At 59.9% G+C, this 25,209-nt stretch overlaps 1 protein-coding gene across 2 annotated transcripts in view; it reads left to right on the top strand.

Annotated features, from left to right (window-relative positions):
* Nucleotides 1-25,209, top strand: part of GALNT9 (polypeptide N-acetylgalactosaminyltransferase 9) — a 118,775-nt gene that overhangs the window by 23,714 nt on the left and 69,852 nt on the right. For both annotated transcript variants that reach the window (XM_032270893.1, XM_032270894.1), the window contains exon 2: nt 9,192-9,372. In XM_032270893.1, coding sequence (XP_032126784.1) covers nt 9,192-9,372 — 181 coding nt within the window. The remainder of the gene's footprint in view (nt 1-9,191; nt 9,373-25,209) is intronic.

Raw genomic sequence — 25,209 nt, 5'->3', positions numbered from 1 at the left:
CTCCCCTTCCCCGCCCCCACCCGCCCGGCCCTGACCTCCCCTTCCCCTCCCCCACCCGCCCGGCCCTGACCTCCCCTTCGGGTGCCCGTCTGAAGGCCCTGCTGGCTTCCCAGGCTGGCGGCCCCATCTCCAGCCCCTGGGCTATGGCAGTGCGGGCCCCTCCCCATGACCCCCAGTGCAGCTGCAGGGGTGGCGGCAGCTCCAGCCCACTGTGGTTTACGGAGAATTTGGTCCCGAGCCTACACGGCAGACCAGGCGTCTCCACACCTTGACCAGCCTCTGTCCTCATTCGTCCCGGTTTCCTGGTGGGATCAAGCCACCTGCTCTTTGGAAGGAATTCTTTGTGGATGAGGGTATGAGGCCACGCCAGGGATGAGAGACAGGGGACAGGAAAATCCAATCCGTGGGACTATCACTTTCTGAGATTTAACAGATCCCTTCCGCTCCAGGGAACGCGGCAGGGAAAGCCAGGCAGCTCTGACTGTACCTGCCCTCCCAGAGGCTGCCCCACCCTGCTCCTGCCCCACCCTCTAGCTGGAAGTCCAGACCCAGCCCCTGCCTGCTTCAGCTCTGCCCTCCCAGCTGGAAGTTCTGGCCCCAGCGTCTGCCTTGACCTGGCACTGCATGGACGCTGCCACCCTGAGCAGGACGCCTGAAGCCTCTGAGACCTGGCTGCAAGCCCAGAGCCAGAGCAGGTCCCGACCTGACAGCCTCGGCGTCACCCATAGCTCATCGGAGCTCCTGAGTCCCCTGCCGGACGTGCCCCTGTGGATCAGACACTCCCGGAGGGCCTGCTGGGCTGTTTCAGCAGGGACCCCGGCGGATGCCGCTGGGTTTGCCAGAGGAGCCTCCACCGTCAGGGACCTCGTGGGGCCTCAGGGGCACAGGCCGGGCCGAGGGGAGGCGGCTCCCCTCTGCTGACCACGAGCCATTCGTTCATTCGACCCACCTGCCCCAGGGACCACTTTGAAGGGAGGTCAACGGTGAAGACCTGGTGCCCCAGAAGGGCGTGGATCCCCCAGCCCCACCAATGCATCCACAGTGATCACCAGAATATCACGGTACCGTCAGCCCACATCAGTCACAGATTCTGTGTTTGCAAATTTCCCCGCTCCCTAAAATTCATCTGTAATCCACAAATCGACACTCCTGTCTTACGTGGTCACTCACAGATGGGCACAGAGGGGCAAGACTGTTGGTCAAACAGGGCCAGGCTCCACCTCTCCATCCGGCTCCGACTGTGCATGGGGTCCCCCGCTTTCTCCAGCTTTGACTGTACAGGGGGTCCCCCGCCTTCTCCATCCAGCTCTGACTATACATGGGGTTCCCCATATTCTCCTTTCAGCTCTGACTGATACACGGGGCCCCCGCTTTCTGGCCCCGACTGTACACGGGGGTCCCCCACCTTCTGGCCCCGACTGTACACGGGGGTCCCCCACCTTCTGGCCCCGACTGTACATGGGGGTCCCCCACCTTCTGGCCCCGACTGTACACGGGGGTCCCCCCCTTCTGGCCCCGACTGTACACGGGGTCCCTGCTGCTGCTTACATGGCACATGGTCTACATTGTGTGCTTTGGTGGTTTCACTGTTTAGAACACCCGAAGCACAGGCGGAGGTGCCGTCGGTGCCCTGGGCACAAGTGGCCTCACAGTAAACGCGTGTGTGGGAGGAGCTTCGCTCGGCATGGGTCACGGTGCTGTTGGCCCTAAGATCAGAATCGTCGATAGATATTAAATAAGGCATCTTTATGCAGAAACACATGGAAAACCAAGTTACCTTCTGAGGGGAAAACATGGCCAGAGACTCTCTGGAGCCAGCCCGAGCTCCCTGGAGCAAGCGTCCAGCGTCCACCGTTCGGCCTCCACAAGGCCTCTGGAACCAAAACCACTGCAAATAACAACCGACGGGATTCCCCAAGAACCGTCAAGCGAGTGCTGCCCGGAGGCCCCTCCCCTGCGGCCCCCAGCTGCCCAAGCACCCCCATCTGTCCCCGCATCTTCACAAGATGCCAACATTGAAGGTTGAGGCCTGGCTGGCTCAGCCCTGCTGTGGGGTGAGGGCTCAATGCCCCCAATTATGGCGGCCCTGGCCCCGCCACTCCCACCCCAGTGAACAGAGCTGAAGCCCCAAGTACCCCTTAAAGTGTGCGGAATTCCTAGGGACATGCATTCTGGACTCCCCCTCTGCCTGTGCCCTCCAGGACTCTCCTCCTGGTAGGAAAACCTCTGTTTCCAGCATCTTCCATGCATGCACTGCACACCTGAGGCGGCGTCCTCCGCAGAGCACCCGGGAGTGTGCCGTGCACTCCTCCCAGCGACAGTGGTCTGGGCTTCCCGTCTCACCGACTCCATTCCCTCCCCACGCTCTTCCCCTCCCCTTTCTCTGAAATCGCACCCCCTCCCTCGGAGCAAGCCGTCCCTCCTTCGCTGTTCCCCCTGCTGGATGCTGGAGCTCTGGCCCAGGAGGCAGTGGGGCCCCGAGATTTCCCCTGAAATACGAGGTTCCTCCTGTGTTCTGCGCGGCGTTGTAGGGTGAATGCCGGGGCCCGGGGGTCGGCCCAGCCAGGACCAGGATGGCACTGCCCGGGCTCCACTCCATTCGTGTGGAGACCAGGACCTCACAGAGCTGGGCCCGTGTGGGAGTCAGACTCAGGTCCCACTTAGCCATCAAGGCCTTGGCTGGGCAAGTCGGTGGCTCAGGGTCTCTGTCTCTTTGCTGTGGGGGTGGGGAGGGAGGCCCTACCTCTCCCGTGGGATGGGGGAAGGCACTGCCCTGGAATCCACTTAGATCTGTTCACCCACCTCAGTGGCTCACCAGCTACACGCCACAAACACACTGTGAACACGTGGGGCGCCAGGGTAGACAGTGGGGAGGCGGGACAGAACCCGCGTCTCTTGCTCGTCGAGGGGAAGCAGAGTGTGGCCGAGGCGTGATTTTAGATGGTAACGAGTTCTAAGCTCTGGGAGGAAAGGGAAGCAGAGACTGAGATGCAGTCACCTGGAGGGGCTTTGGGTCAGAACCTGGGAGGCCTCCAAGGGAGCAACGCGGAGTCGAGGCCTGAGTGAGGGGAGATTCAGGGAGAGGATGCAGCAGGAGCCGGGGCCCCCGACCGTGAGCAGGAGCGTGGCTGGCATACCTTGAGCCCCAGGGGCACCCGCGAGGGCTGCAGAGGCTAGAGGGACATGGCTGAGCCAGAACCACAAGAGCAGTGGGATTCAGACCCACGGCCCCCAGTAGGGCAGCAGCTCTGGAACCCTCTACATGCTCACGCTGGCTGCTGAGTGGATGACTGCAGATGTGGGGATGGGGAAGCCGGGAGGAGACGGGGAAGCCGGGAGGGGACGGGGAAGCAGGGAGGAAGGGAATATGTGCGTCTGGTCTTGCGGGTGCGCCAGCATGGGTGTGGACATGGGTGCTGTGGAGGTGGATGCTGTGGACATGGGCGCTGTGGATGTGGATGCCGTGGACTGGGTGCTATGGACATGAGTGGTGTGGCTGTTTCTGCCTCTGCTTCCTCCTCCTGCACCACCAGCGTGGCTGGGCAGAGGATAGCACAGAGAGCAGCCTGTGGGGTGGCGATGGCACCAGAGCATGGAGCACAGCACCCCAGGATGCTGTGCGATGGGACAGCCTCGCTTATGCCCACGGTGCCTCAGGGGTGGGGCCGCCTCTCACTGAGAGTCTGTGGCTTGGTCGGGCCTCTCTGCAGGATGAGGCCTGTCCTGGGCACAGTGAAGGGGGCTCTGCATGTGGTGTGGGCAGACAGGGCCAGGCGGGGAACCGGGACATCATCCCTTGGGCCCTCTTTCCACAGGCAGCTCACAGACCAAGCCCCAAGTCAGGGAGGTGGGAAACCAGCACCTCTGACGAAGCCACTGCAGAGGGGAGTGAAGAGCCACGGCCAGGAACCCATGCATCCCCCGGGCAGCCTCTCTCTGCAGCTACAGGACAGTGACAGCACCGACTCCGCTGGCTGAGGAAGAAGATTGGGTCGAGGCAGCAAAGGCTCCTTCATCCCCACTGCATGCTCAGTGCTGGGCTCTGCCCCGTGCTCCACATCCACCATCTGCACAGTCCTTAGATGGGAACTAGAGGGTGACCTGCCCGTGACCGAGAAGGACCCTCAGGCCAGGAGAAGTCGGGCAGCTCAGCGTGTGTGGCCCGTGGGCATCTGTGTCTGGACCAGGGGCTGCTTGGTTCTCTTAAGCACAGACGCAGCAGTGATGGGAGGCGTGGAGCCCCAGGTTGGAGGGAGGACGAGAACAGCAGCCTCTCGCTTCAGAAACACAGTCAGAGGCATGGCAACCCTCGCTGCCTCCTCCTCAAGGAAGCTGTGAGCGGCAGTGTGGCCGGGGGTCCTCCAACCCCCACACGAATGACTGGGGGGGCCACAGCAAGGAGCAGGCAAGCCAGTGAAGGCCCAGCTCCTCCACTCCTTCTGGCCAATGAACAGATTCAGGCAAAGCTGGGGGCATCTGCCAAGTCCCCTTAGCCATGTAACGTGACCCCAGTTCCAGGGATTAGGATGCAGACAGCTTTGGGGCTGCTGCCAACCACATGAAATAAAACCAATTTGCCATTTGTGTGAGGCAGGGGCGATTGGAGAACAAGAAGCTTCCATCCTTTGGGATTAAAAATATGATGAAAAAACCAATTCATTGCACAGGCTAATTAGCAACATGGCACAACAAAAGATCAAGCTGATGATACGAAAAACAAGAGAATGAAAATGGAGAATGAAGCATCAGGAGGCTGGAGATAAACCAGGACGGAAAACACTCATTTAACAGTTACAGAAGAGAAAATGGGGATGGCAGATGGGAATACAGTCAGATAATTAATAGAACAAACTTCCTAGAGCTGTGAACATCAGCACAAGTGTGGATTGCCAAGCGTGACTGTGATTCATTTCAAGATATGCCCTGACCAATCTAGGATGCCAATGACAAAAAAAAAAAAAAAAAGTTTCCAGAGAGAGGCAGAAATAAAATGCCAATCTACAGAAGAAAGAGGGTCCCACTAGCCTCAGAACGCTCACTGGACACAGTGGGTGCTGCATGAGGGAGAGAAAGCCATCAAGCCTGGAATTCTATACCCAGCACAATTATCAATCAAACATGAAGGTCAATGAAAGGCACTTTCAGACATTTTTAGGGCTCAGAAGTTTACTTTCCACACAACCCTTCTTCAATTTTCTTTAGGAATATACTCCAGTGGGATGAAGAGGAAGTTCAGGACCTGAGCAGATGTGGGATCCACAGGACGATGGAGCCCACCCAAGCTTAGAGAGACAAGGGCCCAGGGGTGGTCACTGGGCAAACGACTGATGCAAAGGAAGCCAGGAGTGAGAAGGCCATAAGGTGAGGGTGCTGAGGGCCAGCCCTGCAGTCGGGAATGTCTCCAGGATGTGTTTCCCAGTCACATCGTCAGGAAGCCTGAGCTCACATGGCAGCAGAGCCCGGCCGTCAGAGCAGCTGCTCCATGCCACGTTGCATGGGTTCAAACACGGTTCTGGTGCTGACAAGCCCTGTGACCTTGAGCGTGTGGCCTGGCCTCTCTGAGCCTCAGTTTCCTCATCTGCAAAATGGAGTGAAATACAGAACCTACGTCTCTGGGGTGTTGTGGGGAATGACAAGTTAATACATGTAAAGGGCGCATGCTTGGTAGATATTATTATTGCTAATAATTATCTTTGTGTCTGCTCTGAAAAGGCATATGAAAAGTCAAGATCCAAACCTAAAACAAGTCAAAATAAGTCTGCGAAATTAATAGAGTGTCAGGAAAGTCAATTATATTGTCTTGACCTTTAAAAGTTCTTCGTTAAGTAGCACAGGCTTAGTGGGTGATAGAATTATATTTTGGTCCTAGTGGTCCAGGCCGTGCTGGTGCCTTGGTGAATAATAGCTACGTAATCCTGATGTGGTCATGTCAATTCACTTTTTTTTTTCTTTTTTTTAAGATGGAGCTTCGCTCTCTCTGTTGCCCAGGCTGGAGTGCAGTGGTGCAATCCCTGCTCATTGCAACCTCCGCCTCCTGGGTCCAAGTGATTATCCTGCCTCAGCCTCCCGAGTAGCTGGGATTACAGGTGTGGGCCACCACACCCGGCTAATTTTTATATTTTTAGCAGAGATGACATTTCGCCATGTTGGTCAGGCTGGTCTCCAACTCCCGACCTCAAGTGATCCGCCTGCCTCCGCCTCCCAAAGTGTTGGGATGACAGTTGTGAGCCCCTTGCCCGCCACTTCTCATTCTAGAACTACCCTGAAGTCAAGTCCTGTGGACGCTCACTCACAGCGATAGAGCCGAGTGCAGGTGTCACACTTGCCTTCGAGGACATAAAAACAGCCGCACAGCTGAGCAGCTGGCCCCCGGCGGGGCAGGGCACCGATTTCTCCTCTGAAGAGGTAAGGAATCAAGAGATGCTGGCTAGCATTGAAGCTTCCAGAAATAGAGGCTTAAGTGTTCCTTTTGAAGCCACCAAGGTAACCACAGAATCACTAAAAATAATAGCTAAGAAAAATTGAGGGAAGGAGGAGGAGGCAGGCGAAGAAGATGAAAATGGGCTCAGCTTCTCATTTTTCATGCCAAGAAGTCAGGGGCGTCATCCCAGGCTGACCAGGCAGGACCGGATCACAAGCTTCCCATGCTCGTGTGCTGTAGACACCGTGAAAAGAACTCGAACCAGAAAGACAAATCTCCTCTGGAGTGTGGAGCTCGCAGAGACAGTGCAGATGTTAACTCTCCGTTTTATGATTTTTCTGGATTGTTTGAATTTTTCAATGTGTGCATGTTTTACTTTTACAAGTGAAAAAGTAAAGTCCCAATGCCAGGCATCAGTCACCCATCCCAAACTGTGATCGGGCACCAAAACCACGCTCAGCCACCCGACCCCCGCCCAGACACCGGACCCTCCCGCTCAGACACCCAACCCCCGCCCAGACACCAGACCCACGCCCAGACACCTGAACCACGCCCAAACCCCGCCCAGACACCCGACCTGCGCCCAGACACCTGAACCATGCTCAAACCCCGCCCAGACACCCGACCTTCGCCCAGACACCCAACCCTCGCCCAGACACTGGACCTGCGCCCAGACACCCGATCCATTCTCAGACACCGGACCTGTACTCAGACAGCTAATCCACCCTCAGCCACCCGAACCACACCTGAACCACGTTCAGACACCTGAACTGCACTTGGCCACCTGACCTGCCCTCAGCCACCGAAACCGTCCTCAGACACCCAAGGCGTGAGCCCTGCAAATGCTGGGACGTCTCTCGAGTTAGAGGCTGCTGTGCCCGCCTCTGGGAGACGTCCACTCCAGACCTTCCAGAGTGAACAATGCAAGAGCAATATCGATATCTAAAAATGCAGGATTACATATTTATCTCAAAGTATTAAAAAATTAAGTGGAAGTGATTTGTGTCGTGTAATTTTTCAATTCTACATCCAATCTGTATCCTTCAGTCCTACATAAACACAAACACTTTGTTTACCCATTTAAAATGGAATATCCCAGAAAGTACAGAGGTTCTGTGAGGCTTGAGCCTCGGGTGTGCTTGAGCCTCGGGTCACTGCCCATGTGGGGGCTGGGATCTTCCCAGGGCATCGCTCCCTCCCCGCCCTCCCTGGAGCAGGAATCTGCAGAGATCTTGCTGGTGCCCCCGTAGAAGGGCCTTTCCCACGAGGGCAGTGAGGGACGTCGGCAGCGGATATTTCCCGAGTCTGCGTTCCCACTGGCCTTCCTCCACGGGCCAGAGAACTCTCTGTGCAAGCTGACAAAAGGCAGCCCAGCCACAGGGGCCCATGCTGCCTCTTTCTGGCTTAAAACTGCTGCCCTGGCACCTGCCCCCACATTCAAGCTACCCCAGAGACTCCCAGCTCAGAGAGCACCAAGGGTGCTGTCTTTGCGGGGGGACACCCCTGTTGCCCCTGTCCCTCTGGGAACAGTATCCCCAGGCCACATCCACTTGCCAGGCACAGCTGATCACCTAGAAGTTTCCCTGGCCCGGCCCCCACCAGGCACCCACTCCTCACACCCTGACCAAGCTGTGGAGCTTCCCGAGCCGCCCAGATGTTCCACTTGCTCCTTTCTAGCTGACACCGCCCTACCCCGGGGTCCCCGTCTTGCCGCATGGCTGTGGGGTGGGCTGTGATTCCGTCTGTGTTGATTCTTCGGCTCAGCGCCATGTGTGTGAGCTGCATCTCAGCCGCTGCCTATGTGGACGGCCAGTTCTTCTTACCCCAGAGGGCACCACGTGTGTGGAGATGTGTTATGCTCACGTTACGCAGGCGCTGGTGGGGTGGTGGCAGTGGCGCGGCGTTTAAAGCACCTGATCTTCTTAGACTCGTTGCAGTTTCTGAGTTGATGTTTTGACGTTCGTGGGCGTGGCTGTCAGAGCAGCTTTGGGTTTATAGACTTAGTGCAGCTCCCGCCTCCGCCGCCCCCACTGCAGGCGCAGTGACCCGGCATGAACGTGCGTGCGTGTGCTGTCGCCGTCAAAGGGCCGATCCTGCCAGACACAGGCCGGTCACTGTGGTCTGTGGCCCGGGGGGCTCACTCGGTGTCACGTCTGCTGTGGGTCTGGACAGTTGCATAAGAACAGGTATTGGCCAGTGCAGTGGCTCACGCCTGTAACTGTAATCCCAGCACTTTGGGAGGCCGAGGTGGGTGGGTCGCTTGAGGTCAGGAGTTCAAGACCAGCCTGGTCATCGTGGTGAAATCCTGTCTCCACAAAAAATACAAACATTTGCCAGTTGTGGCCGTGCGCCCAGCTACTCAGGAGGCTGAGGTGGGAGGATCGCTTGATCCTGGGAGGTGGAGGCTGCAGTGAGCTGAGATCGTGCCACTGCACTGCAGCCTGGGTGACAGAGCGAGACCCTGAATCAACAAATACATAACAAATATTCACTGTGGCAGCATCACACGGAGTCCACTGCCCTTGACTGCTGTGCGACACCCGCCGCCCGTCCCTCCTCCACCCGGCACCGCCCTCTCACCGTGCGCAGGGCCTCAGTGCTGCAGTCTGGGTCTCACGCTCTGGAATGCCCCGAGCTGGAGCCTGCCACCTGCAGGGAGTTTGCTAGGCTCGCCTTGGGGATGCGGCCGTCAGGGAGGGCAGGAGGGGCGTCTCCCGGGTGTGGCCGCTGCGCGTCCTGGGCCTGACTTCCCTCTCTTCCTTCCCCCCAGGCCTCGCCAAGCCCATCGGCCTGGTGGAGGGACCAGGGGGCCTGGGTCAGGGCGGCTTGGCGGCCACCCTGCGTGACGATGGCCAGGAGGCGGAGGGCAGCTACGAGGAGTACGGATACAACGCCCAGCTCAGCGACCGCATCTCCCTGGACCGGAGCATCCCCGACTACCGGCCCAGAAAGTGAGTGCCCGCGCCGGCGGTCTGAGGGGCCTGCTGTTGGAAGCAGGGCGGGGGAGCCGGGCTGTCGCTCCTCCTGCCTCCTCCCTTCCTGTCTCTCCTCCTCTGTCTCTCCCTGTCTCTCTCTGTCTCTCTTCTCCTTTGGGTCTCTGTCTCTCCCTCTTTCCTTCTCTCACTGGATCTCTCTGGATCTCTCTGTCTCTCTGTCTCTCTCTCTCTCTCTGTCTCTCCCGCTTCCTGCTCTCTTGGCTTCGGGCGACCGTCTCAGGGCCCCGGCCCCAGGCTTGGGGCCCCCCTGCCGTGGTTGCCTCTGTGGATCACGGAAGCCGGGCTGAGCACTGTGGCTCAAGAAGCTGAGGCCCCGGAGTCAGGCCCTGCCAGCCCTGGTCCTGCCCGCTGGGGCCTCAGCCACTGCCGAGCAGGGTGTCGACTGCGTCAGGCAATGGCCTTTCCCATTTCCATCCGCAGCCTGGGCACCTCCCGTCCCATCACCCCAGGCCCGGCTTTGCCTCAGCGCCACTCGGGTCAGAGCTGGTCTGTGACCCTCACACCTGTCCTGATGGAGCAGCCAGGACAAACGCTGCATCAGTGGCGGATAAAGTTCACCCCGAGCTCGGCCTCCGGGGCTGGGAGCGACTGGCAGGCTGGGCCAGCCCCTACCCCAACCCCTCCCGCGCCTCCCTCCCAGAGCCCAGCCCACAACACGATGCTGCCCCAGGGCCCCTGGCGGCCTCAACCCGCAGAAGCTGGGTGCCTGTGCTGCGCAGTGGGGTCGACTTGTCACCGTGGGGTGGCGGCGGGCGGCCTCGGCTACACTTGCCTCCTCCTGGAGCTGCCCGAGGGAGGAAGGGCAGGTGGGCAGCAGTGCCCTCCGCGGCTCCTGGTGTGGTCAGCCTGCCCCCTCCGCCAGCAGGCCCTGACACCAGATGCTCATTTGAGACGGGGCTGGGGAGGCTGGGGAGGCTGGCAGGGAAGAGGAGGGAGGGGGAAGGCGAGTCTGAGCCGCATTCCTCATGCCTCGGGCACTGGGCACTGGTCCCCAGGGCATTCACTCACCTGCTCTGAGGTTTCCTGCGTGCAGAGGGAGGGAGGTGGGACAGCCAGGTAGACCCGCGGGGTCCAGGGGTGCAGGGAGCACCCCGGACGGCCTGGAGGGGGGTGCGGGGCCCGGAGCTCTGTGCTCTGGCCAGGTGGGCCGCTTCACACCCTTCCCACAGATGCGCACTGGGAACCAATTCTCAGTGTGACTATGATCCCTCAGACAGCACGGCGCCTCACGTGGGGCGTGCCCAGCTCCCCAGCAGCAGGAGGTGTCTCCACGCGCCCTTTAGACAAACAGGGCCGAGGCCTGGGCACGGAAGCTTCCGCACCTCCACCACCTCCAGACTGTGGCAACCTTGTTTCATTTTCATTCCACTTATTTTCATGGTTTCCATGATTTAACACGCGTACTGCCAGCTTTCCATTTGCAGCGATAAAACAAAGATTCCTTTTCAAATAAAAAATGCATTTAGTTTTAAAATAGGTCAATTTAAAGAAACACGCTCCATAAATAAGAACACAGTGATGTTTTCATGTGGCCCCAGCTACAGGCACAGGGCTGGGGTGACTTTGGTTTGGAAAGCGGCTCAAGCGCTCGTGTGTGTTAGCCCGGCCTGTGCACTGAGGGTGCATGGTGTGTGTGTGTGTGCATGTGTGCGTGCGTGTACATGTGTGCGTGTGTGCATGCACGTGGGTGTGCATGTGCGTGGGTGTGTGTGCGTGTGGATGTACATGTGTGCTTGTGCATGTGTATGTGTGCGAACACACACGTGTGTGTGTGCACGTGCGCGCGTCCGTGTATGTGTGGGTTTTTTAACACTCCTCTGTGTCCTGAATTTGGGGGTGAAATTAGTGTGCCGTTAGGGCTCCCTCACTGCTGGAGTGAGTGCCATCCTCGGCTGTGAGTCTTCAGGCAGCTATTGCGCAGCAGGAAGACCCCTGAGACCACCCTGACGTTCCACAACTCTCTAGAAGGATAGACAGGGCCCAGCCGGGCTGCTTTTCCCTGCTGAGGTTTCTCACAGCAGAGGACACAGGTTAAAGTCAGAGGGAGGTTAAAGAGACACCCAGGCAGGGCCCAGGAGAGGCCGGGCATGAGCTCTCAGGCGTCCCCTCCCAGGGCATCCCATGGACTTGCTCCTCCAGCACCGACGTGTAACAGCGTGTGCCAGGCGGGACCAGCCCGGGAGCCCTCTGAGTGTCGGCGTCCAAGGTCCTCACTGAGTTGGTCTCGTGGACGTGGCTGACCTCGGTCTCCACCCTCCAGAGGTCAAGCTGACGCCACGAGGCCACAGCCCCACCATGAACCCCGGTACAGCACAGACTACCGGGGCGAGGCTGGGTGAGCAGGGCTATCTTCTCAGCAGCAGGTTCCAGGGCCTGGGGCAGGCAGGGGCCGGGTGCAGATGCTCAGGGTGTGGAGGAGCCGCCTGCCAAGTTAACCTTTCCTGCTCACACGGCAAGAGTGGAAACACCACAGCCCATCTGGCAGATGGGGGGTCCCCAAGTGCCCTGCCCCAGTCCCCACCTCTCCTGCCCCCATCACTCCTCCCCTGTGACTTGAAGGGCTTCCGGCCATAAGGAAGGAGCTGCTCTCCTGGCTTGCCTGTTTTATCTCCCGGCTCTTGCTGTGAGGGAGAGAGGCTGCCTCCAGCACTGGTTTTCGAATCCCTGCAGGCCTTCCGTCCCCTGTGGAACCCTCTGGAGGACCCCAGCAAGGCTGTGCATGACCTCAGTCAGTCCAGTCGGCAGGCGGGGGCCCCGTGCGTCCAGTCATGAGGGCCAGGTCATCTCTGAGTCAGGATGGAACCCCAGCTGCAGCTGAAGCCCCGAGTGACCCTTGTGTCCCCCAAGGTTTGTTTTCCGGAGGCCCGGGAGACTGGACCCTGGGTGCCGAGTGCAGGGTGGGTGAGGGTCTCTCAGGGCCCAGCCTCGCCCGTGTCAAGGGATGGCTTTTCTAGCACAGATGTGGGTATGCGCGCCTTAGTGTGTCTCGTCATCTGCCTCCTGAGGTCCCGTCCCGGGCTCCAGGTGGACGTCCCCGCCCCCCACACTGATGCATTTCAGCCCAGCTTTGGATGCCCTGGCCCAGGTCTAAGCCAGTCAGAGCGTGATGGTCACCCCAGGCACAGAGGACGGCTCAGGGCTGGTCAGGTGGTTTCAGCTGGTCCAGTCAGAGTGAATTCTGGAATTACCAGGGGGCCAGCAAGAAAAAACCAACCAGGCTTTTCCCACAAGGTAAAACGTCAAGGCTGGGAGACGAGGGAGCTGCAACTGCCTTCTCATCAAGAGGGGAGAGCTCAGAGTGCACAGGGCCCCGCGAAACCCAAGAACGGGCTGGTGACTGAACACCTGGATCCAGCTGTTCCTAAAGCCAACATGCCCGGCTTTGCAATACATTAGTACATGCCTGCATGCACGCGTACACACACATGCACGCACACGTACCTATTTAATTTTTTGTGTGAGCACCTCTGAATGGGGTTTTCTCTTCTTAGAACCACAGGAGTCACAATGGATTACCCTGCTGTGGGGTGTGAACCCCCAGGCCTGGCCTTGCTGTGGTGGGAGCTGATTCCCGTGCTGTGGGGTGTGAACCCCCAGGTCTGGCCTTGCTGTAGTGGGAGCTGATTCCGCTGCTGTGGGGTGTGAACCCCCAGGCCTGGCCTTGCTGTAGTGGGAGCCGATTCCCCTGCTGTGGGATGTGGACACCCCAGGCCTGGCTTTGCTGCATAGGGGGGTTCCTGCTCTCCTTTTGAGGACCCACAGCCCTGCTGCCTCCCTTCAGGTGTAGGTGGCCCCCCTGTAGGCAGAAGTGGCCAGTCCCAGCTGTGTTTCTTATGTCGCAGAAGAGGACATTGGGGTGAATGTTGAAAGAGCTGGCATTTGCTCTGTCCTCACTGATAGAAACCCAGTTTACAGATACTCTGGTTTGAAGGCACACAGCTCTCTGCCTCCTGAGTCAGAGAATGTGAATTTTACAGAAATATTTACACATTTATTTACATCCCATTTCTTTCCCCCCAAAATTGAGGAGGCTTTGACACCAGTGACACACACACCCCGCGTCGCGCCTGCCTCTGTGCAGATGACAGCAGCTCTCTCGGCTCCGGGCACAGCCCGTTTCCCCCGACACCCCCGCGTCTGCGGAATGGATCACAGGGCATTATTCACGTGCAACAGCCCTCTCGAGGAGCAAACCACTTAGAGTGCAGACCCCGGTGGACGCTGGGTCTTATCCATTATCCATTATCCATTTCTTATCCAAGTTCCCAGTTTCCTGAAGGGAACTTGGGTGGAGCCATCCGAACCCGGCGCAGCTCAGCGAGTGTGGCTGGGAAGCGTCTCTGCGGTGCCCAGCCTTCCCCCGGGTCCCTGAAGACCCGCTGGCTACAGACCACGCATTGCTCACTTAATCCCTGTGGCGAGGCTTAGCGGTACAGCCTGCTGGTGCCCCATGTTACACATGGGAAACGGAGGCAGAAAAGGTTACGTCTCTTGACTGCGATCCCATGGAGAGTAGGTAGCAGGGCGGGAGTGGAGCGTAGAGATTTGACAGAAGAAGAGTGCAAACCCCAGTCGTTCCGAGGGACCAGGTGGGGTGCAGGCTGAAAGCAGAGGCCGGGAGGGGCTGGGGGCCGCCCTCAGGCGTCTCTTCCCCCGGGTCTCGTCTTCCTGTGGGGCAGGCTCAGGAGTCTGGGGGCTCCGCTTCTTCCCGCAGCGGCCTCCTCCCGACTCTGGGCGGCGGGCACGACCCGCTTCTTATAGACCCTGCCTCTCCAGCCCTGGGGGAGCACGTGGCACCCCCTTCCTCTAGCTGCTTCTGGAAGCTTCCATGCAGGCCGCATCCGGACGGCTTGCTCATAGACACAGACGGGTCACTGTGATCCGCCACAGGGTGCAGTGTGGGGCCGGGTGGGGCACAGCCTGGACTGGGGGAGGGGAGAGCCCAGGGACGCACCAGCCTGCCGGTCCTCGGGCTCCACGTGTGGCAGCTGCAGCCAGCCGGCCCCAGCGACAGCTTCCGACTCTCCCAGCAACAGTGCAAGCAAAATCTCAGGCATGACTGTCATTGGCCCACGGCACATCACGTGCTTGTCTGGGAACCAATCACAGCCAGCAGCCCGAGGAACAACGTCCACTGATTGGTCAAGCCTTGATAGCGTTCCGTGGGAAACGAGTCCGCACCGTGGGAAACGAGTCCGCACCGTGGGAAACGAGTCCGCACCGTGGGAAACGAGTCCGCACCGTGGGAAACGAGTCCGCACCGTGGGAGGCTGGGCGCAGAGGAGCAGGGGCGCAGCCCCAGCAGAAGCCGGGGTTCCTGGGGAACGTGGAGCCCCGTCGGCCCCTGCTGTCCGCACGCGGCCGTCTCTAGCACTTTGTGCTGTGGGGTCCGAGGGTAGCCCCTGGAGGCTGAGTCCTATTCAGATGGACTGGGTTGGGTGGTGGAGCAGAGGCCGCCCGGGGGTCCCCAGCATCCATACCAGGGGACAGTGACATTTTCTGTGGTGCGTCAGGGCAGAGTTGGGGCCTTCAGAAGTGGCGTTGGGCACCAAGGTTGCAGGTCCCTGAGCTCCCTGGTCCTCAGCTCAGGGCCGACAGCTCCAGGCTCCCAAGGCACCAGGCGGGGTCCCTGCCTGCCCAGCCCGAGCAGCGTGTGCGGTGGGAATGCCCCTTGCTGTTGGAGGCAGTCAGGTCTTTTGTCCCGGGAAAGAAGCGCGGACAGCGGAGGGTGGCTCGAGGGAGCACTCCCGGCTCCCCTAAACCAGCGGCCCAGCCCCGGGGAGGGCAACGCAGCCTCCCTTCCTCTCGGCTTTCTCTCCACCCTGAGTCACTGGCCCGCAAGTGCTGGGGACCGTGAAGTCGGGTCTGGAATGGTTTCTCTGGCGGGGTCAACACCGACTCCGGGCGAGGCTGCTGGCTCAGGCCCTCCTGGGTGGGCTGTGGGTGCGGAGAGGACACCACCAGGGTAGGGGCCTCCTGTTCCAGCCTGCTGTGCCGTTTTTAAGTTCTCAAATAACTTGTATGTTTGATGCCTAATTATTTGAATTTTGGTACGTTTTTAGACTCAGAAGTCTGGATTATTCACACCTTGAGCCATACCCAGAGGGCAGGACACAGCGTTCGTACTGACGCTGCGCTCACACTGAGGCAGGAAGCTGGATTGAACTCTGCCTTGCTGGATCCTCTCCCTGGGAAAGTCTGGCATCACTTTACTCCCCACTCCCAGCCCCCGGGGGCCCTGGGGAAGCCTGGCAGCCTGGCCCGTGCCCACTGTCCCTGGGGCTTCCCCAGAGCCCACAGGGGCTGCAGGGTGGGCCTAGAATGGGGGGGGGGAGCAGGAGTTTAGAAAAATCAGATTGGGTGTGGGAGCGAGGGGAAAGAGGGCAGGTGAGGAGGGAGGGCCACAGCAGTTCGCCGTGGTCGGAGCGCCGTGGACCATGTGGCTTATAAACAACACGCCGCATTTCTCACTGTTCTTGTGGCCGGAAGTCCAGGATCAGGGTGCTGGTGGGGCCGGGCCTGGCACATCTCTCTGCTAGGTCATCAGCAGCTGTTCCCTCGTGTCCTCATGGGGTGAAATGGGTGAGGGAGCTCAGGATTCCTGTGTATGTGGCACAAATCCCACTCATGAGGCTTCACCCCATGACCTCATCACTCCCAAAGGCCCCACCTCCTGATAGCGTCACTGTCAGAGGGTCGCAGCTTCCACATATGACCTTGGGAGGAACACAGGTGTGCAGACGGGAGAGCTAGGGCCTCTGAGGATCGCCTTGGCTGGACGCTCAAGAAGCCTGGGTATACGTGGACCGCCTTGGCCGGGGAGTGGGGGAAGCCTGGGTATCCTTGTGCAGCGTCACGTCGGGGCCCCCTGACTGCACAACCAGGCCTTGAATCCAGCAGAACCTGAAGCCCCTCCCTGGGCCCGGTGGCTGTGGGAACCCAAGCGCACCTGCCTTTCCCCCACCTGAGCTGGATTTCTGTGACTGCCACTGCTGGATGCTGACTGAAAGGCGGGGCCCGAGCATCAGAAGCAAGAGGCTTGGAGCTGTGCTGGGTGGGGGCCTACCCAGGCTCTCGAGCAGAAGCATCTCCCGAGCTGGAGTCCCAGCTGTGGCTCAGGCCCAGGCCGCTGTCACCCCAGCTCAGCGACTTCCTCGTGGCCAGCGTCCCAGGACTCAGTCCACACACGTGGTCTGAAAAGGGCCAGATGCCGACGTGGGAGGCATCCAGGCCCCACGGTTTCCACGGCAACTCCGCAACCCTGTGGCTGTGGCAGGAGAGCGGCCCACTCAGTCCCTGAGTGAGTGGGCATGGCCGCAGCCAGGACCCTGCTTCCACGGAAACAGATGGTGGGCGGGGCTCTGCCCCTGGGCCTCTGCGTGCTGGTTCCACGGAGTGCATTTTTCCAGAATCCACTTTTTCACTTGGCCTGGTGTGGCAAATAGTATTTTCCAAGGATGGATGCAATCATGTCATCCAGAACCTTGTCCTCCCCTTGAAACCAGTGGGATTCTGCAGCCATCAAGACAGGATGTTCAGCACGACACTACGTGACTTCAGGGCGACTGGGGGAAGGTGAATTGCTTCTGGCCTAGTGTCGGCCGCAGAGCAGGGGCCTCAGGGGAGCCCCCAGCAGTCCTGGAGCTGCTAGGCTGTGAGGCGGCCCACGTGCTTCACACGGAGAGTGGATGTGGATGGGCCCTGGGGTGGCACAAAGACAGGCGTCCGGCCAGTCCCAGCGCTCCAGCCCCAGCAACCATGGCAGAGTCACATGACGGCTGCCACGTGAAGCCACATGCCGGAGGCCAGCTGCACAACGTGAGTGGGCAGTGGCTTAGCCGGGACGTGGCAAGGTGGTGACACGCGGGTATGTGACATTAGCGGCGTCTGTGGGAGTCTTCCATCCCCCGCAAGCCGTCACGGAAGCTGCGTCTTGTCCCATGCGGGTGGAAGCGCCCGGCCACTGCAGGATGGTTAGATAAGTAAACAGAAGCATGCGCAGCCCGACTCATTCAAAACTTTCCGACTTGGATTCCCGAAATGCTTTCACCCCGTGGAGGCCACAACCATCCGCCAGAAACTGCATTGCTGAGTGGGTTGGTTTGACGGGTCTGGTCATTGAAAATACATGTAGAATGTAGGAGTGTGTGTACGTGTGTGCCTGTGTGAGTCTCTCTGCATGTGGGTGCATGCCTGTCCACATGTGTGCACGTGTGTACGCGTGCGTGCGTGCCTGTGTGCGTGTCTGCATGCCTGTGTGTATCTGTGTGCAGGTGTGCAGGTGTGTGTGCATGTGTGCCTGAGTGTGTACATGTGTGCATGTGTATGTGCCTGTGAGTGTGCATGTGTCCATATGTGTGCCTGTGTCCGTGTACATGTGTGCATGCCTGTGAATGTGGATGTGTCCACGTGTCTGTGTGTGCACACGAGTGTGCATGTCTGTGTGTGCCTGTGTGTACATGTGTGCATGTTTATGCATGCCTGTGAGTGTGCATGTGTGTCCATGTGTGTGCCTGAGTGTGCATGTGTGTGTCCATGTGTGTGCCTATGTGTGTCTGTACATGGATGCATGTGTACGCTTGTGAGTGCGTGTCCATGTGTGTGCCTGTGTGTCCGTGTATATGTGTACATATGCCTGTGTCCACATGTGTACATGTGTTCCTGTGCCCACATGTGTGTGGACATGCGTGGACATGCGTGTGTTCTGGCACTAGCAGGCGACTCCATCCGCTCTCAGACCCAGTTCCTCCCCACCTTTCCCCATTAGCTGCGTTGCTGATTTCCCTTTGTCTGGGGTAGATGCTTTCCTAATTAGGCAGTGGCTTTAATTATGGCACAAAGTACATGACACAGATCTTGATGATTAGGAGTGGCCCGTGGGATAACGAATGGAAGACTGGCAACTCCAAATTGAACAGAATCGTAAAAACGCGTGACCTAATCTGACAGACCGTCACACCCAGCACAGTAAGGTTTCCCGTTCTGTTGGCGGAGTCTTCATGTGTATTAATTGCCTTAGCCCGAGCAGCCTGGCTGTCAGCTCTGATACGTGAGGATTTAGTGGAAGGCCTTTGAGGAGCTGGGAGCAGGCACCGCAGCCCAGCCCAGCTTCCTGACGAAGCTTCTGTGTCTAAGGCCTCTTGCATTTCGGGTCTGTGATGAGAAGGCAGGAGGCGTGGACGGTGAGGACGGGAGAAGCCAGGCACCATCGTGGGGCTACAGGTTTCCTTCCTCATCAAGGTGTGGGAGCCACAGCCTGTTCCCCAGCTGGTGTCTTCCCGTTTCACACATCCCTGGCTCTGTGCAGGCCCGGGGTCTGTGCCTGGAAAGGAAGCATCTCAGAGGGAGTCAGACCCTCGGGTGAGCTCAGAGGGAACAAACTCCCACTGGGTGGTCTTTGCCTTTGGAGCAGCTCTGAGGGCCTCTCTGGGCACAGCTTCGAGCCAGTCTTGTCCTTGGTTCACGGAAGTGAAACTGGAAAGCCAAGGTTCCCACCCTGTGGCTTCCTGCTCTGATGTGGATTTGCTGGGACCCGTGGGGCAGAGCCTGCTCCATGCCGGGCAGCCCTGGACTCTAAGCTGGAAGAGCCTCTCAGGTCTGGTTCCAGCTCCCTCTTCTGCCATGCAGATGGCCGGAGAGCCTGCTGGGGATCCCTGGCGGCCTTGGGCAGGGAGGGAGGGCCCAGCAAAGTAGCAGAAGGAGGACACATGGCATCCTTGCTGAGCAGGTGCCCACACGTGACATCGCCAGGCCTCCAGGGCAGCTGCCGGTGTGTGGGCCGTGTGCCAGGGACTGTGGCCGGGGGGTGCCCCTTCCTTGGCCAGTGTGCTGCCTGGAGAAGCAGGAGGACTCAGCCCTGCGGACCAAACCTCTGCAGACCACACCCCTGTGGACCACACCTCTGCGGACCACACTCCTGCAGACCACACCCCTGCGGACCACACCCCTGCAGACCACACCCCTGCGGACCACACCCCTGCAGAGCACACCCCTGCAGACCACACCCCGGGCCTGTGGGCCTCTCCTTGATGCACGGAAACCCCAAGGGATGGCCCTGTCTGGTCTCTGTGTGAGTGAGGGGCGTGCGGAGGGCCTTTCTCTGCCTGTGTTCAGGGGTCTGTGTCTGATGTGTGGGTGTTGCGCACAGGTCTGTGAGGCCCGAGAACATTGACGTGTGTGTGTGTGCACATGCATGTGTGTGTCTGAGAGTCACTTGTGCTCGTTCCTCTGCAGTTATGCATTGGCGTGTGTGCGTGTTTGTGTGCATGCATGTGTGTGCATGTGTATGCACATGTGTGTCAGGGTCACACGTGTGCTCGTTCCTCTGCAGTTATGGCTGAGGACAGTGTGGTGCTGAGAGTGAGTGCGTGCAGTCTGGTCGTGTGTCTCTGTGGAGGTGGGTTTGGGCAGGGACAGGGCCTACGGCTGTAGGTCTGTGGGGGTCAGTGTGGAAGCACCTGTTTGTGACTGGTGCGTGCCCTGGACCTGGTGAACAGGAGTTGTGGGTGATCCGAGTGCCTCAAACAGTCGTGGGTCTGTTTGAGGTTCATCTCTCTCCAGTGTGTGCTGGGTCTGTGGGTGAGATGCTGTGTGCACATGCATGTGCCCAGGTGTGTCTGTGGGTGTGTGCCTGTGTGTTCATGTGTACACAGTGTCCATGTGTGTTTCAGGGAGGTCAGCTCCGGCCTCACCCGTCTCTGCCCCTTCAGCCCCACCCTTCATTCATCCATCCACCTCAGGAGGCACCACGATTCTCCCAGCACCGAGGAGGACACCGTGTGTTCTTGGGGAAGATGGAACAGGCCAGACTTGGGAACGTGCTTGGCTAGTTACTGCTACTGCCAAACACGTGGCCCTGAGGTTAGTAGGGCTTTAGCCACGCTGAACATGTGTGGACACACGGCAGGTGCAGGCGGAGCAGCTCATCCCTGGGCAGTACTTCCAGGGGAGGTGTGAGGGGCAGGGGCACCCGGTCACTGGGGGGGCATGTAAGGGGGACCCGGTCACTGAGGGGGGATGTGAGGGGGACCCGGTCACTGGGGGAAGATGTGAGGGGGACCCGGTCACTTGGGGGGGAATGTGAGGGGGACCCGGTCACTAGGGGGCATGTGAGGGGAACCCAGTCACTGGGGGGGCATGTGAGGGGGACCCGGTCACTGAGGGGGGATGTGAGGGGGCCCCGGGCACTTGGGGGGGGGCGGCGGGGGCGGCCCGGCCCCGGGGGGGGGGGGGAGGGGGGGGCGGCCCCGGGGGGGGGGGGGAGATGTGAGGGCACCTGGTCACGGGGTGGGGGAGATGTGAGGGCACCTGGTCTCTGGGGCTGCACGGCAGGGGCTGGCATCCCCGGGGCTTCATCAGACACACGACCGACTCCCTGCTGGGAGCTCTGGGTGTCCTGGCATGGCCTGAGCCCCTCCCAGCCTGGGGGTCTCTGGAGAGGGGGATTCCTTACGTGGTACCTCGGGGCGCTAGGAACCAGTGTCCCAGCATGCAATGGGCCTCCCTTGCTTCCAGATGGGGCGCAGGGGCACATGGCCCCACTTCCACTGTAGTCTGCAGATGGAAAGTGCCCAAAGCCCACAGAGACCTGGCCAGGGTCGTGGGAGGATGGCGGGTGGGTGAGGCTGCAGCACCCACTCTGGCTGTTGGGTGATTGTGTCTAGGGCAGAGGAGTAGGAGCCCCCTCAAGAGAGGGATGTCCTGTGTGGACGAGAAAACCCTCAGAAGAGAAAGAAGCCCACAGGCAGGCAGGAGCAGCTGCAGTGATGAAGGGACCTGTAAGCTCCCACGACGGGCAGCCCGAGGCCGGGGGCCCAGCCGTTCCTCCGTGGCTCCAGGATGCCCTCGGGGACCCAGGCTCTTTGGAGCTCTCTGCTCGGCCACGTTCAGGGTGTGGGCTCAGCTCACCGTCAGTTCCCAGCACCACCCCTCCCAGGCCAGTTTCCACAGGGCAAGAATAGAAATGTCCCCTCCCCTGCCCCTCTTCAGAGCAGAGGAAACCTGCCCAGAATCCCCAGCCAGAGTCTTGCCCAGGCCCGTCCTGAGCCACCGCCTGCAGAGAAACGGAAGCATGGGGTGCATTCAGGACAATTAAGATTCACCCGCTGGAGCTGGTGAGGAACCTGGCCTCTGAGGCCCAAAACCAGATGAAACTGGGTTGCCGCAAGGAGGAACAGGCAGGGTGGACGGCCACTGGGTGGCTAAGAGTCACCGTGGCTGTGTAAGTGACAACACCCAAGCTTGGTGGCACGAGGTGACGGCACTGTTATACTTTTCTCTCTCCTGGCTCAGGAGGGCAGTGCGTTCAGGCTCTCAGGGTCCTTCACGCGGGTGAAGACGGTAGCCAGGTGGTCACCCAAGGTGCCAACACCGGGGCACTGGCCAGCCGGGCACCCCTCTATCTCTGTGGCCACTGCACGTCGTCTCTCCAGCAGGGACCTTGAAAGTCGCCAAATTCCTAGATCTGAAGTCAGCCGCCCTCGGGAGAGAAGCCAGTCCTGAGAGCAGCCGGGCAGGAGGCGGTCGCCTGCAGCGCCGTGTAGTCGGCAGGGCAGCCCGCCCGGTGCACGGGAAGAGGCCATGGTTGCCACCCTGCAGTCAGGCCGAGGTTCTGGAAGAGCACAGATCAGAAAGGCCGTGCAGCCCATGAGGAAGCTCCCCCGTGGAGTGGGCAGGTGGCGGGTGCCGTGGCGGTCACCCTGGGAGAGGCCGCGCAGACAGAAGGGCCCGTCCCTCTGTGGGAAGCTGGGAGGGCCTGCCTCACTGGGGGCCCTGGCCCAGTGGAGCCGTCCCTGCCGGGGCGTGTCTGGAATAGGTCAGAAGTGGCTGGCGAGCGGTCCCTGGCTGGGCCATCTCCTGGGGCATGCCTCTGGTCTTCCCCGTGGTCCACGTCAGAACACACAGAGCGGGTCTGGGGTCTCAGCCTGCTGGGAGCGTCAGGACCTGGTGGGCACCGCAGCTCTGCCCCGGCAGTTTGCCGCTTACCTGACTCCGCCTTCCATTTCCGGGCCCCAGAGACAAGGATCGGAAGAACCCTGAGCCTGGGCTCGTGACACGCCTGTCACGGGTCCTCTCACAGCCCATGTCTGCTGATGCGCTGAGTCGGTTCGATTTAATAATAAGCACCTGGATCCCACGTGGGGTCCTGGGACAGAACGGATGTGAGGCAGACAATAGGAAAATACAAATGAAACGTGGACTTGTGTCAGCCCTGGTCACAGGGATGTGGGTGGAGCCTGCGCTGGGCAGTTCCCTGCAGCTCTTCCCAAGATGCCGCTCTGTTACCCAGGCTGGACCCCACCGCAGCCTCCACCGTCTGGCTGGGATTACGGGAGTGAGCTGCCGCGCCCAGCCGACTTTAGACTTTTAACGTTACGTTCAAACAAAACCATATGGAGACTCACCGACAGCTCTGAGGCTTTAGATGCCACCTGCTCATCACCGCCTTCCCATCTGCCATGAGTGATGAATTCAAGCGCTGTAAAGGCCCGTGTGCGTCTACAGTTCCGGGGGCCAGGTTGGGGCGCTGAAACAGCAAACCCACAAGCAGAACCCCAGCCCCAGGAGCCCCGCCGGCAGGAGAGCAGGGCAGGGGTGCGGGGGGCGAGGCAGAGCAGGATGCTGGAGGCCCCGCTGGGATTTTACGTTGAGCACGGGCTGAGCCTCTCGAAGGGTGACGGTGCGTGTGGGGGACACAAAGGCCCTGGGGTAGGGGCCGCAGAGCCAGGGGCCGGGAGGCAGCAGAGTGAGCCAAAGGGAACTAAGAGGGGCAGTGGAGGGAGGGGCCCAGCTGGGGAGCAGGGGGCCTTGACTTTCTCAGGGGTGATGGAAGCCTGGAATTGCACTTTCTCGGGGGTGATGGAAGCCTGGAATCCCGTGGGGCACTGCCAAGGTTGCCGCAGTGACCACGCCAGGCTGGGGGTGCAGCCGCCGCACCCAGGGAGGTGAGAAGGGCCGGCCAGGCTGCCTGTTGTAGGCGTGAAAGGGGTGTGGGGCAGGGCTTCTGGCCTTTCTCTAACCTGTGATCAGCTGTGAGGACGTGGCCATCCGAGCTGGCTTCACTGTGGATGTGAAAACTCTGAAGTTCACCACGGTGGTCTTCCCTCCGTGGCTGAGTGAGCCCAGGGCCTGGGAGCTTGACGGGGGTTGGGTTTCCTTCCAGCCCTGGCCCTGGAGGTGGGCCCTGTGCTCCCTGGACTGGCCCCTGGCCCCCGTCCTCAGCGCGTCGCCTCTGCCCAGCCCTCAATCCCTGCGGCTCAAGAGCTACTCCAGCTGCTGTGATCCCGCTGAGCTCCACGGCTTTCCAAACACCATAAACTTGGTTTATGTTCTGTCTGAAAGACACAGCACCACTTACATCCAGCAAAGAACCCTCGGGTTCCGTTCAGGCTGAGTTACTGGGGGTCCACTGCTGACCGGTTTGCATTCGTTTTCTCTGTGACGCTGGAGTGGACGCTGCCTCCCAGCACAGGGCCAGGGCCAGGGCGCTCACAAAGAGGGGCCCGGCTGTGGGTCCTGGGCTGCCCGCCTCCAGGAAGGGCGCTTTGCCACCATCGAACCTGGCTGCATTGACTCAGAACAGCAGTCGGCAGCAGCTGCACCCAGCAAGGTCAGGAGCCCCGGCCGAGGTGGAAAAACCCGTCTCTATTAAAAATGCAAAAACTAGTCGGGTGTGGTGGCGGGCACCTGTCATCCCAGCTACTCAGGAGACTGAGGTGGGAGAATCACTTGAACCCGGGAGGCGGAGGCTGCAGTGAGCCGAGATCGCACCACTGCACTCCAGCCTGGGTGACAGAGCGAGACTCCATCTCAGAAATAAATGAAGGAAAAGAAAGAAAAGCAAAGAGAGCCCGGAGGTGTCTGCGGACCTGCGCAGAACGGAACTGTGATTTCGCAGAACAGGCCAGCCTGGCAGTGAGAATGACCACTCGCTCACAGCCACGCGGGCCGATTCTCAGGGACCAAGCGTCAGGAGCAAGAGGGGTGCCGAGGCCTGCGTGGGGGAGACAGCGGCCGTGGCGTCGCGTTCAAAGGCGGGCCGGTTGTTGCTGGGGATGGGGGGGTGTGGGCAGAGCCTGGGGAGGGCCCAGCCCAGACGCCTTTGAGGCCCAGGCACGGCAGCCTCCGCAGCGAGGCGCAGACGACGGGTGATCACACTCTTTCCCCAAACCGGGCGTCGGGCGTCGGCTTTGTGTTGCTTCATGAATCGTCGTATTTGATGTATGTTTGATAAATGTCCCTTTAAAAATGAAAGACGATTTGTTCATTGAGAAGGTTACTGTATTATAAGCAAAAAACTGTGTCATGCTGAGTAGTGCTGGGTGGAAAATGAGGTGTATATATTACCTTATTTCCAATTTAAACAGCGTTTGTCTACGGAGGTTTGTGATGAGCGTCAGGGTGAGGTGCAGGTTAATGGCACAAGACAGAGCCTCCTCCTGCGGAAAACGCAGAGAAGCCCGTCGGGGACCTGCAGGCCGCCTACCCGGGTGCTCCCGCGGCTGTGGGCGTCGCGGGAAGCCGGGAGCTGATGGCAGTGGGGTGGGCGCTGCGGTGGCAATGGGGTGGGCCTGAGTGGGGCCGCCCTCTGAACACGGAGGAGCACTCGCCCCACCCCGACCCTGCCCCGTGCCATCTCTTAATTTTATTGTGTGATAAAATTAGTTCAGAAATGGGATAAAGAAACCTGAGAGAAACAAACAAGAAGGCAGATGCGTGGGCAGGAGCGCGGGCGCAGCGTGTGTGTCGCACGGAGGCAGCGGACGGCGTGGCCGAGGCGCCCACTCTCCCCTT

This window comes from Sapajus apella, unplaced genomic scaffold, assembly GCF_009761245.1.
Source record: "Sapajus apella isolate SASKATOON/1434 unplaced genomic scaffold, GSC_monkey_1.0 scaffold218, whole genome shotgun sequence".
NCBI classification, from domain to species: domain Eukaryota; kingdom Metazoa; phylum Chordata; class Mammalia; order Primates; family Cebidae; genus Sapajus; species Sapajus apella.
This window is presented reverse-complemented; position numbering and strand designations above follow the sequence as displayed.